Source organism: Cajanus cajan, chromosome 3, assembly GCF_000230855.2.
Source record: "Cajanus cajan strain Asha chromosome 3, NIPB_CcT2T_4, whole genome shotgun sequence".
Taxonomy (NCBI): Eukaryota; Viridiplantae; Streptophyta; class Magnoliopsida; order Fabales; family Fabaceae; genus Cajanus; species Cajanus cajan.
The window spans coordinates 27,289,184-27,308,544 of record NC_138519.1 but is presented as its reverse complement, the minus strand read 5'-3'; the positions used below and the strand labels follow the sequence as shown (position 1 = coordinate 27,308,544).

Genomic DNA, 19,361 nt, shown 5'->3' with positions numbered 1-19,361 from the left:
TGAATTTTTATAATTTAAAAGGAAAAAAATGAATTTGGAAAATAGAGATATCTTAAATTTGAATTTTTAAAAAGTTGAATAAATTTAAATTTACTGTAAAAATAATGCAAAAAAATCATGGTAAAAAATGACTAAATTTACATAATTTAATGTAGAATTATTTTTAATGAGAGTGAGAAAATAGAATTGAGAAAAGAAAATCAACCTGAAAAAACGTGTCTGAAGAATCTGAGCAGAAGTGAGAAACTCTCAATCCTTAGACGCAATTGTGAAACTGCCAATCCTTGAAGTCCTTCCCATGCTGTTAGTCCATCTATTCGTTCTCATTCTACGTCAAAACCAATGAACAATGATGGTCGTAATGTATACAATTGGTGAAATGTTTATTGTGGGCAATTTAAGTGGATTGAAAAATGAAAAAAAAAAAAAAAAGTAGAAAGGTTTGAAGGAAATGGGCCTAAGGGGATTGAAGGGAAAACAAAGAGACAAAGACGATAACAGGATATGATAGAGAGAATAAGAAGAAGAAGAAAGGTGTGAGGGATTTGTTGCGAGAAGAAAATAATGAAATAAAGTGGCTGGTGGGGGAGAAAAAATTCCTTTTCTCTCGAATCTCAACTGCCATGAGAAAGAATGTACCATGAAATGGATGATATATTATGCAGGGATATGAAGTCACTTTAACAAAAAAAAGAGGATGTAAGAAAGAGAAGAATGTGAAAGTGCGAACAATGAGTGCAATTACTTAGATAATATGCGGTTAAAAGAAATAAGAGTGAGTAGTTACTTAAATAAAATGACATAATTACTTGTATTAATTATTTAATATGCAATATTATTAAGAGTAAAGAGGTCATAGTAAAAGTGGAGACCAAATGGTAGTTATAAACGTTTGTATCCTCTTTATATAATGTTATAGATTATTATTATTATTATTATTATTATTATTATTATTATTATTATTATTATTATTATTAGCAGGAAAAAGACACTCCGTGCCTGTATTGTATTAAAAGAAAAAAATAAATAAATAAGGAAAAGAATGAAAATTACTCATAAAAAAGGTAGTTATTGAAAAATAAACAAAGAATAAAATAGTCGATGTAAAAATAGAAACCAAAAGTAGTTATTGAAGTGGTATCCCCTTTATATATTAGTATAGATGTCTAAATAACTATCCATAATCTTCTAATATCTTTTGCGTGTCTAATTAGTAGAGACACGTGTCTCAAGTCCTCCGAAACTTTTATATATATATATATATATATATATATATATATATATATATATATATATATATATATATATATATTATTTAAGAGTAAATGGAGAGGTTGGGAACTTTATATCTAAGATTTAATTCAAATGAAAATGTAAAGTACTACTACTGTGATGAATTGGAATGCATATTCGATTTGCCATTAACAACAAGGGTTGCTTTGCTCCATCCTCCTTCAACTGTCAATAATTTTTCTGTTTTAAATTATGTCTTATTTTTGTTGTAAAAACCAACAAAAGTGTTAAATTGGATAACCATCAATAACAGTTACATGGAGGTTGTTTTTTAAAGTGGAGAAAAAAACCTTTGTATTTCTTTTATCTTTAGTTAAGTCATAAATAAGTTTAAATTGATTTTTTTAAAATGAGTAAACATGATTTAGATTAAAAAATGACTAAACATAATAATTTATTGTATATTTTTTAATAAATGTTTTTTAGAAAAAAACTCAAAAAAAATCAAATTTCCAAATAAAAATTATATAAATTTAGTTATTTGAATTTTTGTAATTAAAAAACCCATAAAAATTATATAAATTTCAAAATTCAAAATTAGGCTAAAATTTTAAAATTTAATTTATAATAAAATATGATTATATATTTAAATGTTTAAAAATGAATTTGAAAATTATTGAAACGACAATTTATATTTATGTTATTTTATATAAAAGAAATGAATTTGAAAAATAGGGATATCTTAAATTTATATGTTTAATAAGTTGAATAAATTTAAATTCATTGTAAAAATATAAAAAATCATTGTAAAAACTAAAATTAAATAACTTAGTTAAAAAAGACTATAGTTAATAATTTAATGTAGAATTTATTTAAAAAAATGTTGTTGAAAAAATCTGAAAAGAAATAATAAAACAAAATCTGTTGAAATCGCAAATCTAACTACAAATAAAAAAAAAATCAGGAAACAAATAATATCACAAAACAAAAAGCTTCGAAATAATATCACAAAACAAAAAACTTTGAAACCACAATTGAACCTTTTTGTTGTTTTGGACATGTCTCCATGGTGCAAAACTTTTATAAGTCGCACAATCACATGTTATTTAAAAAAAGAAGAAAAGGAAGGGAAAAAAACAGTATCGGATGTTGTCTTTTAAATTTATTACACAGTTTTAAATCTGAATGTCATCAAAACTAATTTGATTCATTAAAAAAATAAATTGAGGCAGAATAATCTACATATATGATAAATACTCAGTGTTAAAAAATGGAATGCTACTTTACAATAAGCAACATTGAAAATCAAAGGAAACAAAATATAAAGGAAATAAACACTCGATGTTGAAAAAATGGAATGCTACTTTACAATTAGCAACAATGAAAATCAAAGGAAACAAAATATAAAAGAAATGTACCGTAAAATGAAGAATAGATTTTGTAGTGATATGAAGTTTGTTTAACAAAAAAGAGAGAAAGTAAGAAAGACGGGATTGTGAGGATGAAACTAATAAATAAAGTTGCTTAGATGTATGCGGTTAAAATAAGTAAAAGTGGCGGTTACTTAAATAATATGTGGTTAAAAGGGTGTTTGGTGAAGAATAAAGGATTTCAAAATTATATATAGAGAGAAAATAATTGATTGTATTATTAAGGATAAAAAGATCATAAATAAAAGTGGAGACCAAATGACAGTTATCTTTATTTGTATCCCTTTTATATAATGTTATATATTATTATTATTATTACCAAACAAATAATTTCAAACCAATAAATGCAATAAACTAATAATTAAATATATAATTATGTGAGAAACGGTTATCATATTAATAGAGTGAATAAAATATAACATACATGATAAATAAAAATATATACTTAATTTTGTTTATCTATATTTACTTTAAAACCATCTAAAACTAATAATTAATATAATTAATATTTTATTATGTCTTAACAATTTTCTATATTAATATTAAGATACCCGTTCTTTATATATATATTAATTCTCGTTGTAACACTATTTGAAATTAATATAATTTTAAATTTTATATAAATAGTATGTTCGGTGAGAAATTTATGTGGATTATTTACGTAACAATTTTTTTATGTGAATTTTCGTGATGTTGCCCTCTTATACATGAGATTTTTTTATATACTCTTTATACTTTATACCATAACACAAATTAAATATCATGAAACAAACCATAACCCTTTTTAACTAAGTTTTGATGTCATATATTCTATCAAAGCATATCCCACGTTGACACCTAAGCCTCATCTACAATATCTTTAGCATTATGTTAATGATCACTTGCATAAATCATGAAAACAACAACAAAAGCGAGAGAGTAAGAAATATCTCACTCTATTTCATAGTGCAAGAATGTCACCAAATAGTCAAACCCAAACAAGTATACAATAAGATGCAACATACACAGATAATATCATCATCACGCTTGGTTCATTCATAGGATGATAAACAATAATAACAACTAACATTATAATGCATTATGCAATGGACATAGACTACATGTTAACAGGGATATAACGCTTTGTTCAAACAGACTCAATGCATTACATTCACATCGCATCATAGTTTCAAATTTCACATGTTCCTCATATCACATTAGTCATGTTCATATATTCATATATAAATATCAATTCACACTCACATCTACATCACAATACAAGAGTTACAACATGTAAATTAATAAAAGAACCGCAAAAGGTTCACAGACAGGACTACGCCCTACATCACATGCCTTACGCTCGATGCGAGTCATCTAGAGATCTATAGTGGTATTTACCTAGACCATGCCCGATGAGAATACCATCAAGAGGTCTCTTGAGTGTTCATGCCTGACATGAGTTCTCTCACACCTGATGGAAGCGTTGCAAGCCCCTATAGCTTCCACGTTCAATAATGGTCATCCCACACCCAACATGAGCAACCCTGAGAACAATCTTGCTCTCAACCTCAAAGGTGCCCAACGTGCCTCAAGTGATGCTTGATGCCATATGAAAAATAACACGCATAAAATAAAAACATATAAATACGAGTCACAAACCAATTCACCAAAACACACAACTCAATCAATAAAAATGCTCTAAATCATACCATTAACACTCCATATTACTCAATTTACATACATAAACCAATATCTTCACACAACTATCGCAACAAGTTTCTTTATGGTTTCCCATAGGAACCTATAGGGGTCTCAATTCTCAAATCATGGACTTATCAACCAAAACATGAAATTAATCCTACAATCAAACAATTTATGTCATTAGTTATGTACTCAAAGAAGAATAAAAGTTAAAGAGCACAATTGGGGAAAATCCATCATGAACAAACAATTAAAAAAGACAAGATTGGGGAATAATCTCATTATCTAGTATACAAACTTACACCTCAAAGTGAGGTTTCTCACTCTATCTTACCTTGGTAAGTAGAAGAAGACAAATGCATGATCCCAAGGTGATTTTCGTATTGTTCCTATTCTAAGTATAAAATGAAGCGTGTATGTAAAAAATGTAAAATGAAGGAGCATAAAAAGAAAATTGTTCAGAACTACTCTTTTAAAATATTAATTCCTCTATAACTTTTCAGTTAAAATATATTAACCATAGTTACAAATTTTTTCCCTCTTATTTAATTAAATAAAACATTTAATTAAAAACTTTAATTAAAACAACTTATATAACATTCAAAAATGTAACATTGTACGTTGTAAGTTAATTGTTTAGGGTTTAGTGGAAGTTAGAGAGAAGGATATATAAGGTTTCCTTTGAGAATAAAGTCTCATAAGCTCATTTTTAGGAAAACTTATAGAGAAATTTTAGAGAGAAAGGCTATGGGTCTTTGAGCTCCTTTCTCACCCAAATTTCTCTGTTTGATTTCTCTTCTTCTCTAGACCACTAATCTCTTCTGTCTTTTCTTTGAATTCATGTTAGGAAGTTTGATTTTGGTTGATTAAAGTCTGCAGGTCGAGCTTCGGGAGTTATTCTCCTTCTTTCTTTTCTTGGTTGATTATGCATCAATCTTTAGGTGAGGGAAGCTAGGATGTTATTGATTGGTTGCATGTGAGTTTAAAAACTCAATTGATGCATGATTTGGGGATTTTCTATTGGATTGAGGGTTTTGGCATTTTAGGCTAAAATGGGGTTTTGGTGATTTTGATGCATTTGATGAATGCATGTTGATTTTGAAGGTATTTTTGGATTGTATGAGGTTTATTTGTTAAGGTATATTGGATAGCACGTGGTTGGTGTTGTTGAAATTGTAGGTTTTGTGAAAATTTTTGAAGTTGGAGTTCCACTATATGAATTTATGCCAGGCGCACTTTCATGATGACGGCCAGGCATTCATCAAGGGTAGCCATTTCACGTTTACATTGGGTATGAATTAAAATTGGGACCTCTGCATGAATGACATTGGGCATGAAGAAGATTATGTCGGGCATAATATAAAATAGTGGTATAGGTAAGTCTTTATTGATATGGCGTTGGATACAAGGCTAGTTGCACAAGCGTGAATTCCCTAGGAAGTCTCTGATTTCGTGACATCAGACGCAAGGTAGGTTGCGTAGGACGTGATTTCTTAAGGGAGTCTCTACCAGACTAACGTCGGGTGTGGTACCCTAACATTGGGTGTGAGAGAGCCTTTGAGCTCTCAGGTTGAGCTTAAGTTGAGCGCGAGCTAAGCTTTGTCAGACATGAATTGTATTTTGTTGTTGTGGTTGAGTTGTGATGTTTTTGCATGTTTTGATGTTTAATAATTAGTTCGTATATATGATATATGATTCAAAATGTTGATTGATTCATATGTATTCTTGTGAATGGTATATATGAATGTTTCAACATGATTTGATATGTATGCACGTGTATATGAAGATGATATTAATCGTAATGGTGGATTGACCATGTATGATGTATGATGCATTATTTGCATGTGATGCCTTATGGTATGTGTCTAGCCTAGGACTTGAATAGAGGAAAAAATATTTTTGAACTAGAAGAGCTCAAACAGAGTCTCTTGAGAGTGATCCTTGGATATGCTACTATTTTGGGTGAGTCTCATCTAAGTCCTTAGCTAGTGTTGGAGCAGAGTATGAGGTCGAAGGTTATTCCCTTAACCAAGTACTATGGAAGGTTGCGTGGTTCCTAATGGATAGGTCGTGGGCGGAATTCATAAGTGATTTGGTAATCCATGACAAGATTGTGGTAAGTCTATACCTAGTTATATTATTTCAGACAATGGAATCGGACTTCCAAGTGTGTAAGTGACACTATTCGAGTAAACACCTAAGGGATTTGATATCTTAGTTTATTGTTGACCTAGTAAGGTGCTTCGGGCATAAAAGCAATCAGGGTGATTTTGGTAGGATGAAATGTCACTTATATTACTTTGTTGTTAAGGGAATCTTCAAGGTGAATGCGTGACAATATATTAGATGATAGATATGCATTGATATCTTTCATGTGTTGCTAAATTTCATGATTGTTGCTATGATGAAGTATATGGTGTTTGACTTCATGATTTTAAAATTCGCAAAAATATATTATTCACGAAGGTATTACCTGTAGATAAAATTTGTAGGAACATTTCCTGCAAAATTTTGTGAAAAATTCGCAGGAAAAGTCGCATGTAATAAAAGAAATTCTAGTAGTGATTAAGAAGTTTGCTTGGAACAAACTGAAGTTGTTACCTTTTAATTTTGTTTGTTTATTTATTTTTATTTATTTTAAAATTTCTCATAATTAATAATTAATATAATTGATGTTTTATTTTATAAAGTTATTACAATATCAATTTCCTATAATTAATGCTTTTTTTTTAGAAATATCGGAGAGAAATAATGCTTCTGAAACTGTTAGAAAAAAAAATAGTTTAGTTCAAAAGTTGTACATTTTTTTATTATTTATATCTATATCAAAATTTTCCGCCATAACTTATAAGATTAATTTTTTACTATGTTATTACATTTTCAATTTTTTATAATTTAATTATTTTACGTAAATTTTCATTATAATTTTCTATACGTGAAATATTTTTATTTGAATTTTATGAAATAAGAATTATCTTAATATTTCTTATTTATATTACATAACTAAAAAATATGTGAATTTTTGTCACAATTTACTGTATTTGATCTATATTCTTTAAGGAAATTTCGTGAAAACATTTTAACGTAATTTTATTATTTATATTTATTTTAAAATTATTTATAATTAATAATTAATATTTTATTATATCATTATAGTTTTAATTTGCTATACTTAATATTTGTTTTAGAAAATCTTGTGGAAATAAAACTCACATACATATGTTATAGAAGAAAAGTAAAAGAAATTATTGCATGAAAAATTTATGACAAAATTATTTGCTTTATTATAAGCGTTATAATTTTCTATAGTGAAATATTTTGAATTTTATGAAATAAATTTTAGCATATTTTAAAATTGTTTATAATTAATAATTAATATTTTATTATGTCAGATTCAAATCGCTATAATTAATTTTTTTAGGGGACTCCCGAGAAAATAATATTATAAAAAAATTATTGTATGCAGATATTATAAAATAAAAAAAAAGTATTATTATTTGAAGAATTTATGTCAAAGTTGTTCGCATTATTATAACTAATATGCCAATTTTACTATAATTAGAAACTGTTTTAAGCATGAAATTCAACTTACAGTAAGTTTTTAGTAATGATTTATATACCTAATTTTTCATTTAAGAAATAATTCTAATCCAAAAAAAATGCTATTTTTCCCAAAAAAAAGTAATTAAACATGTTCTCAATAAAAACACTTGAAATTTTTTTTAACTAAAATACATAATTGTGAATTTTGTGATATTTTGCATGACCAATAATATATTTAAATTTATATAATTAAGAGTATTTTTAGTATTTTTAAAATATTAGATAACTACGATATATTACCATCTATTTCTATCTCATTACTAAATGCTTATTTAATTATTTCTTGAAAATTCATATTAATTTTAACCGCGAATATATGCATGTACCTAAAAAATTCTCATCCCCACTCAAGCCAAATTTATGTATAGGACCACTATGGCCTATTGATAAGTTATTATTAAGGGTAACAAATAGATATACTAGATAATTTTTTTTAGCGAATTATAATGATTCAACTAAAAATAATTTATTATTTTATTTAAATTTATTAAAATTTTATATAAAATTTCAATCTATCTAATTCATTTAAAGTAAAAAAGTTCATCCAATTTATCAATTAATTTTTTAATGAATATAAATATTCAATTCATTCATAAAATAATATTTTTAAAATTAAATAAATTTTATTTTTAAAATATTTTATTTTCTCTCTTTTCTTTATGAGTAATTATATCTTTACATAACTTTTTAAAATTTACAATACTTTTTTATGTAAAAATAATCTTTTAAAATTTTAATCCAATAATATTTTATATTGTAATTTAATAATTTTTTTAAAAAATAATAAATAAATCATTAACTAATCATAAAAATAAATAAATAAATAAATAAAATTTTTATTATAATAAATAAATCAAATAAATTTATTTATAAATAAATGAGATGATGATAAATAAATAAATTCGTTTTTTACCTCTAATTATCATTACAGGAGTTGATAAAGAAAACAGAAAATGTGACTAATGCTAGCTACAGAAGAAGAAGATTCGATAACAGAAGAATGTACAAGTACGAAGCACTGTACGGTGGTGCAATATATTTTATAGTAACATTAAAGTATGACAGTTTGTACTTTGTATTTAATAAAGGGACAGAACACACGCACGATAATTAGTATACATTTAAATTCTGATAAAGTACATCCGGTAAATAAAAACAAACAAACTTCTTCATCCATTTCTACTCTTTCATGTTTCAATAGATAAACTATATATTTAAAATGATCTTTGAGATTAGTGTATTTAAAGTTATTATTTTTATATCTTTATTTTATTTATTTTTTATTTTTAATGAGAAATTCAGTATTTTAATTTTTATTTACTCATTCTATTTTTATGTTTAGAAAAAACATTGTATGTTATGAACATTATATTAATTAAAATTATATTACTTTTAGTTATAGTAATGAAAAGGTATTTTAAAAGAAAATCATTCAGAACAACTATACATGTTGAAAAAGAAGTCAAATTGGGTCTATCAACCAAAAAGAGATTTATAGAATGTGATTTGGAAAGACTTCTTGATGATCCTTGTCTAAGGTCAAAAATTTCAAATTATCATCCAAGTAATAGAGATGAAGTTAGAAGGGATTGGTGATCTTTCTATAAAGCTTGTGAAGACAAGAAAATATGTTGTATATCCATTGGTGTATTTGCTTTTAAAACTAGCCTTGATACTACTAGTGACAACTGCATTAGTTGAAAGAGCTTTTTCTGCTATGAATATCATCAAGAATCGGATGCGAAATCGTATGAGAGATGAATGATTAAATGATTGTTTAGTTACTTATATAGAGAGATATATTTTTGATAGTATTGAAAATGAACAAATCATTCAATATTTTTAAACTATGAAAACTCGTAAAGAACAATTATAATATGTATTTGTCTTTATAGAAATTTTATTTTATATTTTGACAAATTTATATATTTAAATATTGCCCCCACTACTTAAATTTTCTAGATCCGTCACTGTATAAATATGTTTTTAATATCTAATATATATTTTTAGATGATAATTTATTTTAAAATATATCTTATAATAACAAATCTAAATGGAATATAAATCTTATGATTTTTCTTATTTTGATTTTTTTAATCAATGTATACAATTTTACTATTTTGATTTTTTCAATCAACGTATACAATAAATAAAAAATACAAAAGATAAACATGCATGCTACAAATTTTATTTTATCAAAAAATTATTTGTTTTAATATATTACATTATATATGTGAATATTAAGACATATATATATATATATATATTATAATTAAACTTTTTTTAAAAATTAATTCATTATTAAGAAAAAAAAATTTATCACATGAGAATTAATTTCCTTCAAAAATTTGACAGATATCAAATAAATAAACATTTTTTCTGAATCTATATATTTATTTTATTAGAATATAATTTTTATTTTTTAAAATATATTATTTTTTAGATAAAAAATTATGTATATGTCAAATAGTAGTGAGGGCAAATGTCTCACTATTCCAAACGTGCAGCTGTCGCTGTATATATATGTATGTGTATATATATATATATATATGAGGAGGGTTCAAACGACACCGGTGTAACTTTTACTAAGTGTTACACCGCTTAATAACTTTATATTAAATGTGAATTTTAAAAATCCAACCGTTAGATTGAAAGTTTATATCTCTTAGATCATATATATCAAATTTTGTTAAAATCGAACAACAACTTAAAGGTAATCAAAGTGTTCATATTTTAGTATATTTTGAAATATATATATTACGTCAATTTTGTGTTATGAGAATGAAGTATCAAATCATCTTAGATTAATATAAAATTTGATATATATGATCTAAGAGATATGAACTTTCAATCTAACGGTTGAATTTTTAAAATTCACATTTAATATAAAGTTATTGAGCGGTGTAATACTTAGTAAAAGTTACACCGGTGTCGTTTGAACCCTCCTCTATATATATATATATATATATATATATATATATATATATATATATATATATAATATAGGGGGTTATAATTATACCGGTGTAACTTTTACTAAGTATTTGCCGCTCTATAACTTTATATTAAATGTGAATTTTGTAAATCCAACCGTTAAATTGAAAGTTCATATCACTTTATACGTGTATATCAAATTTTGTTAAAATTGAACAACAACTGGAAGATAATCCAAGTGTTCATATTTTAGTGTATTTTGAAATGAATATATTACATCAATTTTGTTTTATAAAAATGAAGTATCAAATTATCTTGGATTAATATAAAGTTTTGTATATATAATCTATAAGAGATATGAACTTTCAATCTAACAGTTGGATTTACCAAATTCACATTTAATATAAAGTTATTGAGCGGTGTAATACATTGTAAAAGTCGCATTTAATATATATATATATATATATATATATATATATATATATATATATATATGAGGGGGGTTATAATTACAATTGTATAAATTTTACTAAGTGTTACACCGCTCAATAACTTTATATTAAATGTGAATTTTGTAAATTCAACCGTTAAATTGAAAATTTTTTACTCTTAAATCATATATATATATAGACACACACACACACATATATATATATATATATGAGGGGGGTTATAATTACAATGGTATAAATTTTACCAAGTGTTACACCGCTCAATAACTTTATATTAAATGTGAATTTTGTAAATTCAACCATTAAATTAAAAATCTTTTACTCTTAAATCATATATACAAAATGTTATATTAATCGAAGATGATTTCTTATACAACAAAATTAAATCTGTCGAAAAATTTATATTTTTTATGAGAAAATTTTTGTAGGAAAAGCTATATTATTGATAGAATATTTCAGACAAATTTATATTTGTCGAAAATGTAAGAACTGGTTTTAAATTTGATATGAAATTATTATGATATAATTAGATAAGATTTTAAGTTAGTATTTTATTAATGGTTGATAATTAAAAAATAAAACATGGATAAATACATTTTTTGAATTTTATATGTTTGATTTAAGATAACTTACAAAATAACTCTTGGTAAAGTTATTCCGCTCAATAAATCATGGTGTGTTGAATTTCATCGATCTAATTAATTGTTAAATTAAAAGTTATTAAATTTTACTAATAATTAATATATAAAAAATTAATTAGTTTTGGAATAAATTATTTGCTAATTAACAATATAATTGAAATATTAATTATTTTAAATTATTTAACTAAAATCTTACTGACAATTTACTATATGATCTTAATATTTTTGTATAACTAATATCTAGTTTTAAATTTGATATGAAAATATTATATATAATTAGATAAGATTTTAAGTTAGTATTTTATTAATAGTTGATAATTAGAAGAAAAAAAATAAGGATAAATACATTTTTTGAATTTTATATGTTTGATTTAAGGTAAATAAATATATTAAATTAATTAATAATTTATTTAAAATATTAAAATTTAATTTATAAGTATGTAATAAATAAATATTTATAATTTTATAAATTATATTATCATTATAAATTATAAAATTAAATAATTTAAATTATAATTTTAAATAAAAATAAGTAGATGTTAATTATAAAAGTAAGTACATATAAATAAAGAATAATTAAATATATTATTATTATTATTATTATTATTCGTAATATAAAATTATTATATATTATTATTATAGTACAAATATGAGATTGTATATTTGAGGATGACTCAAATGAATTAATTTGTACAAGTTATACTGACAACATACATAGACATTTCGGTAGCTTACTCATCAGAACTATTTTCGACGGATTTTTTTTTCCGACGCCACTTTTTCGGACGGATTGAAATCCATCGGAAATTCGTCGGAAAAAGCAAAATCCGTCGGAAATTTATCTATTTCCGTCAGAAATTTCTGTCGAAAATCAGCATTTTTCTTGTAGTATAAACTTATCTATATTAACATATATATATATATATATTATAAATTATAGATAATAGATTTATATATGTTATAGATTATATCATTAGAGAATAATAAACTGAAACTATTCTCTGAAAGAATTAATTGTATATATAAAACTTAGAAGGATCAACTCATCAGTTCATAATTGAGTCATGTATTATTTTTTAATATAAATAGGAATCAAATTTGGTATAAAATGGTTTATAACACATTACTCGAGTAATTAAGCTAATTAAATTTCTTTAATAATTAAGTAATGCTTTTTTATTTTCATAATTACAATTGATAACTATGTAGATAACTATTTTGAGGTATACTTTTCTTGTGCAATTTTATGTCCATTGTTATTATTGTAATATTTGTAATCACTTTTTCAATTTTTTATGACCAACTTTCTGATTCTTTGACTATTTTTTTTTTTTGTCAAACCGAGTTTGTGATTCGGAAAATGCTGCATCCTCCAAAAGATGATGCCGAAATTTCTTTCGAATTATTAAAAAATTAATTTAAATAATAAAATATTAAATTAAATAATTATTTTATAATAAATTTATTAAATAATAATAATATTTTAATAATTCGGACGATGAATCGGAATACGTTTCTGTAGCACTGCCCTTGTGATTCACTTGAACTATTCAGATTATCCGTTCACCGATTTTCCAGTCAGATCGACTGATCTGGTCCAATTTTCAAATTTTGGTATATAAAAAATGTATTTGTATCGTAATTCGTAGCCTAGTCAATAAGTTTACCTTGTATTTTCTTAACAGATTCTTACATTTTACTTTCACCTTGGATTTTATTATTTAGACTCAATTTCACCGAAAACAAAATTTCTCAATTTATGATCCAAAGATCCAAGTGGTTTTCTTCTACTAAAGACTGAATAATGTACTATTCGATCACTTTGGGACTTCCTTTTCTTTAGGGTGTGTCATGTCGTATGTAATGATTCAATACGTACACAAAAAATTATGGGAGGAATTCTTGTAACGCAGTTAATAGACTGGAACGGGACGTTCTAAATTTGGAATGGGTCTTTCTAAACTATTAAAATAAGGGTGATTTAGTAGTTCAGAATGGGCCGTTTCCAAACTGGAACGGACCATTCCAGACTACTAAATAGGCCTGTAAATCCTAGTTGAGAACGGGTCGTTCCAACTCCAGAACGAGCCTTCTGCATGTGAGTTGTACACATGATGAAAGAGAGTAGAACGACCATTCTGGATTTGAAACGGACTATTCTGGACACTCTAAAATTCTATAAATAGGCATCATGCATGTAGTTGAAGAGAAAGAAGGAGAACTTCGAGAGAGGTTTTAGAGAGAAGTTTAAGAGAGACGGACTCTAAGCTAGGAAGCTTGATTTTGAAAGACTGAAGTTCGGGAGTCGAGCTCGGAGGAAAGTTTTTCTTATTCCCAAATTCTTGGCTGTTCAGAGCCAATATTCAGGTAAGGGAAGCTAGATTGTAGATTTGTTGGTTGTATGTGAGTTGAGAACTCATTTGGGTGCGTAGGTTGATTGGTATTGTTTGGGTGTGTAAGTTGGCTGTAAGATATTATGTCTCATGTGGGAAATATGTGATATATAAAAGGGCTAATAAAAAAATAATTAAATAATTAAAGACTAAATCATAAATGGGTTTAATGGAGCATTTATGATAATAATTGTTATTTGATGGAAATAACAATCTTTAGGGATTATAAATATCCACTAATGTGAGACAAGGTCCACACCCCTGACAGAAAGTATTCTCTCAAACCCTAGCCATCACGAAAGACAGAGAGAGTAGAAAGAAAAGTTAAAGGGAGTGAAATCTTGATTCTCTTCAAGAAGATCAAAGCACTCTAAGGTTCAAAGGAGTTTTCTACTATGGAGAAAGGTACACACTTTCTTATTATTATGTGAGTATCATGAATTTCAAAGATCCTTTAATTTTCTATAATTGATGTATAAGAAAATAATAGAACTTACATGTGGTATCAGAGCATGGTTTTGAAATTGAATGATTCTCCGTGAATGATATGTGTTGTAAAATTGTATAATTCTCCATGAATGTTATATATATATATACATATATAACGATTTTGCAATGATCCAGAAGACATTATCAAATTAAGAAATTTCAAGTAATTTTTTCTCACCGGAAGTGAGAAAATTGTACAACAATGAAAAATAAAAGAATATTTTTCTCACCAGAAGTGAGATAATTGTGCAACAATGAAAATAAAAGGATATTTTCTCACCCGAAGTGAGATAATTGTAAGACAATGAAAATAAAAAAATATTTTCTTCACCTGAAGTGGGAAAATATTATGAAAAGTGAAAAGAAAAAGGATAGATAAATAAACGAACATTATATAAGTGTTATGTTTGATCCTTTGAGTACCAGAAGTGGAATAATTCTATCAAGGTCATTGTTGCAATATTATGTTTAATTTTCCGTTGCATGTTGTTTGTTTTGGATCATGAATGTAATTCTTAATTTTAAATTATGATCAATGTATTAAATTCCACATTACCGAAATCCTAGTGGTAATCGCGTAAGAATTATTTTCTTGAAAGTTTCATTTTTCTGAAATACCTAAATTTGTATATCAAATTGGAAAGAATTGATTTTTTTTAAAAAAAATTTTTTGGAATTAAGTGTACGATGAATTTGTTAGTCACCAAAGTGGCCAAATTTTATATTTATTTAATTCCACATTAATGATGATTTAATTCAATTACCCATAGAATAACATATGCTAAATAATAATTTTTGTTCATTATTATAAGACATTTATGTATCGCCCAAAGGTTGATTAGTTGTTCTCATAATCAATGAATATAATTGTGTGTGACTTATGTGTGCTTTTAGATTATTTATATATCCAAAGGTATTAGATAATTCTAATTGGTGCATGTTTAGTTGCAAAATAATGATTAAATTTATTAGCATCATTATGTTTGTATGTTGTATGTTGATGTATCACCCAAAGGAGAACATCAATATACTATTAATTGATGTTTGAATATATTATATGTGTAGCATGTATTTTATGTCTCAAAACACTCATATGAAAATTTTTATTATGCAGTATCTGTTCCCAATTCACTAAATTCTCTTGTAGCGTCTGCTCCAATTTTTAATGGGCTTAATTTCTCTGACTGGAATGAGCAAGTCCAATTTCACCTCGGTGTTTTGGATCTAGACCTTGCTATATTGGAAGAGAAGCCTGCTACTATTACTGATTCTAGTAGTAATGAAGAAAAAGCCTATTATAAAGCTTGGGAAAAGTCTAACAGACTCAGCCTAATGTTCATAAGAATGACTGTTGCTAACAGTATTAAGACAGCTCTACCCAAAACTGAAAGTGCTAAAGAATTTATGGATTTTGTGGGAGAGAGCTCTCAAACAGCTGATAAGTCTCTTGCTGGGACACTAATGAGTACACTGACCACCATAAAGTTTGATGGGTCACGTACTATGCATGAGCATGTCATTGAGATGACAAATATTGCAGCAAGACTTAAGTCCTTGGGAATGGCTGTGAATGAGAATTTCCTTGTACAATTTATTCTCAACTCATTATCGACTGATTATGGCCCGTTTCAAATGAGCTATAATACCATGAAAGACAAATGGAATGTGCATGAATTGCATAGTATGTTGGTTCAGGAGGAAACGAGACTTAAGAATCAAGGAAGTCACTTAATTCATTATGTAAGCCACCAAGGGAATCAAGGAGCTGGAAAGAAGTTTGTTAATAAACATGATAAGGGCAAAAAGCCATTAAAGATTAATGAGGCATCTGTACCAATCCAGAAGAAAGCATCAAAGGGTAATAATTGCCATTTCTGTGGGAAATCTGGACACTTCCAGAAGGATTGCCCAAAACGTAAGGCTTGGTTCGAAAAGAAAGGTAAGCTTAATGCTTATGTATGTTTTGAGTCAAATTTAACTGAAGTTCCCCATAATACATGGTGGATTGATTCTGGATGTACGACTCATGTTTCTAATACGATGCAGGGATTCACTACAATCCAAACCATAAGCCCAAATGAAAAGTTCGTCTTCATGGGTGTCGCCACCGGCCCGAAACGGGCTTTCGGCACTCGCGAAGGATGGTTGGACTCTTTTATTGTTTTGAAAAGTATGGATTGCTAGAATGACTTATTCTCAAACTGAGACCTCGTCAAACGAGCAATTTTATTAAAAGGCTCACCAATCCATGTTAATCCCAAGCGGGACCCTCCATGGATTAGCGGTTTTCATAAAAAGGAAGGGTTCGTGGAGTCGCCACCAATGTTTTACTCAAAACATTGGAAAAAGGGATAAGGCAATTGATTTTATAAATCAACTTCGGCCATTACAACCAGAGTTGGGTAAGGGAGTCGGTTACGCGTGGGGAAGGTGTTAGCACCCCACAGCGCCCCTTTCGGGTTCCCTATGACAGATTATTTCTAAAAATAATAGTGCAAAATTACTAAATTACCCCTATTTATTCTAAGCAATTATAAATTAACTATCTACATGATGACAGTTTAATATGCACACAGAAAGCAGTAAAAGAAGGGATTTTTAGAAAAGAAACCTCTTGAAGCGTGCTTTTTATATATCAAGTAAAACTGGGAAGCTTTTTGGCGTTCCCTCGCTCTACAAGCCCGCTCACTCCTTCCTAAAAATAATTTTTGACTATGGAAATCCGGAGGATTTCCCTTCGACTAAGTTCGAATCTCCAAGCTAAATGCTCGGAATTCCAGAACTTCGTCGGATCGACTCCCAGAGAGATTTCTAGGGCAGAACACTGCTCAAAAACCCCAGAATACTCAAGGAGGGAGTCAAAACTCAGTGGAAAAGTGTCAAATGACGTCAAATTGACGTCATATTTATAGGAATGAGGCGCAGTACGGCCCCTGGGGTCAATACGAGCGTATTGAAGTTTTTGAACTTCAATACGGCCGTATTGAATTCAGTACGGCCGTATTGAAGTTCAAAGACTTCAATACGGGCGTACTGAGTTCGCCGCGGCCGTATTGCAGTTCAAAATACTCAATACGGCCGTAGTGATCCTCTGGGAGGCCGTATTGAGCTTCATTCCTCCCACTTTTCTTATTTTTGCTATCCTAAGACCTCTAGACCTACAGAGAACCCTCCTAGGGCCTTCCAGGAGTCCTTCTGGCTGATCTTCCTTCAGTCTTTGAGAGCCTTCTAGCTTTATTTCCGACCCGGACAATTTTAGGGGTCTACAGCTGCCCCCCCTTTACTTAGTCGGACGACCTTTTGGTGTACCGGCTGACAAGTAAAGGAGTTGACCCAATTGTCCGGGTGATGTACCGACCTTCTGACTTGTAATGTCTTCCGGTGGAAAATTGTTGAGTAGCCTCTCCAGGTTGAGTATTAGTCGTCGCCTCTCCAGGCTCATGCATACCTCGGTGCTCTCGACAACTGGGTAGCTGAGTACCGCCTCTCCAGGCTTGTGCATACCTCGGTGCTCTCGACAACTGGGTAGCTGAGTATTGCCTCTCCAGGCTTGTGCATACCTCGGTGCTCTCGACAACTGGGTAGCTGAGTATTGCCTCTCCAGGCTTGTGCATACCTCGGTGCTCTCGACAACTGGGTAGCTGAGTACTGCCTCTCCAGGCTTGTGCATACCTCGGTGCTCTCGACAACTGGGTAGCTGAGTATTGCCTCTCCAGGCTTTGCATACCTCGGTGCTCTCGACAACTGGGTAGCTGAGTACTGCCTCTCCAGGCTTGTGCATACCTCGGTGCTCTCGACAACTGGGTAGCTGAGTATTGCCTCTCCAGGCTTTGCATACCTCGGTGCTCTCGACAACTGGGTAGCTAAGTATTGCCTCTTAGGCTTTGAGATGATTTTGTCTCCACAGTCCACGATGCTGCTTCGACGGTTTGATTTTGATTTTGGTGCCACTGAGGGCTGGATAACGCAGGGATCCGTCTAGGGGATGTGCAGTCATTCATAGGTTTTTGTGCCCCAACTTGCATTGCTTAGTTGGTACCCATGGGGAATTTCTGTTTCCTTGGGGTGTAGACACAGATGCTCTTCTTGAATTGAGCGATGCCTTATGTTTGGCTGACGTCCTTTGACGTTGGTGGAGTATCCCGGTTATCCTTATTCGGGTAACTCTTTTTGATTTTTGGATTTTGTTGCCTCTGTGTAGGCTGTTATCCGCTAGGGGATTTTGTCATTGGTTGTAATTGGCCTCTTCTGTTAGGCGTATCAGCTTGACGTTCAATGATTGGCTGAGAGCCGGATTCCACTTGGGGAATGATTATTGATCTTTTGGATTTTTGATTTTCCTTTTTTGAAGGAGTGCCTCTTGTGTAGGCGACTGGGGATTTGAAGTTCTTATGTATCCCAGAGTATTATTTAGAAAGCCTCTTCAGGCTTAGCTTCACTCTTCGTTTGAGCTGGAAAGCTACCTTCCACTGAGGAAGTTTAAGTCCTTTCGACTTGGATATTCTG

At 28.7% G+C, this 19,361-nt stretch overlaps 1 protein-coding gene across 1 annotated transcript; it reads left to right on the top strand.

Annotated features, from left to right (window-relative positions):
* Positions 1-9,519: 9,519 nt before the first annotated feature.
* LOC145956185 (uncharacterized) lies at positions 9,520-16,936 on the top strand. The gene is made up of 3 exons (XM_083071749.1): positions 9,520-9,694; positions 15,970-16,794; positions 16,902-16,936. The coding sequence occupies exons 1-3, from the start codon at positions 9,520-9,522 to the stop codon at positions 16,934-16,936; spliced, it is 1,035 nt and encodes a 344-aa protein (XP_082927875.1).
* Positions 16,937-19,361: the final 2,425 nt, after the last annotated feature.

Excerpts from the sequence above, each read along its gene's own strand:
- LOC145956185 (XM_083071749.1), top strand. The coding sequence starts at position 9,520 with ATGAAGTTAGAAGGGATTGGTGATCTTTCTATAAAGCTTGTGAAGACA. Across the intron at positions 9,695-15,969 it reads CAAGAATCGGATGCGAAATC|TATCTGTTCCCAATTCACTA; the intron begins GTATGAGAGATG and ends TTTATTATGCAG. Across the intron at positions 16,795-16,901 it reads GGCTTGGTTCGAAAAGAAAG|GGATTCACTACAATCCAAAC; the intron begins GTAAGCTTAATG and ends AATACGATGCAG.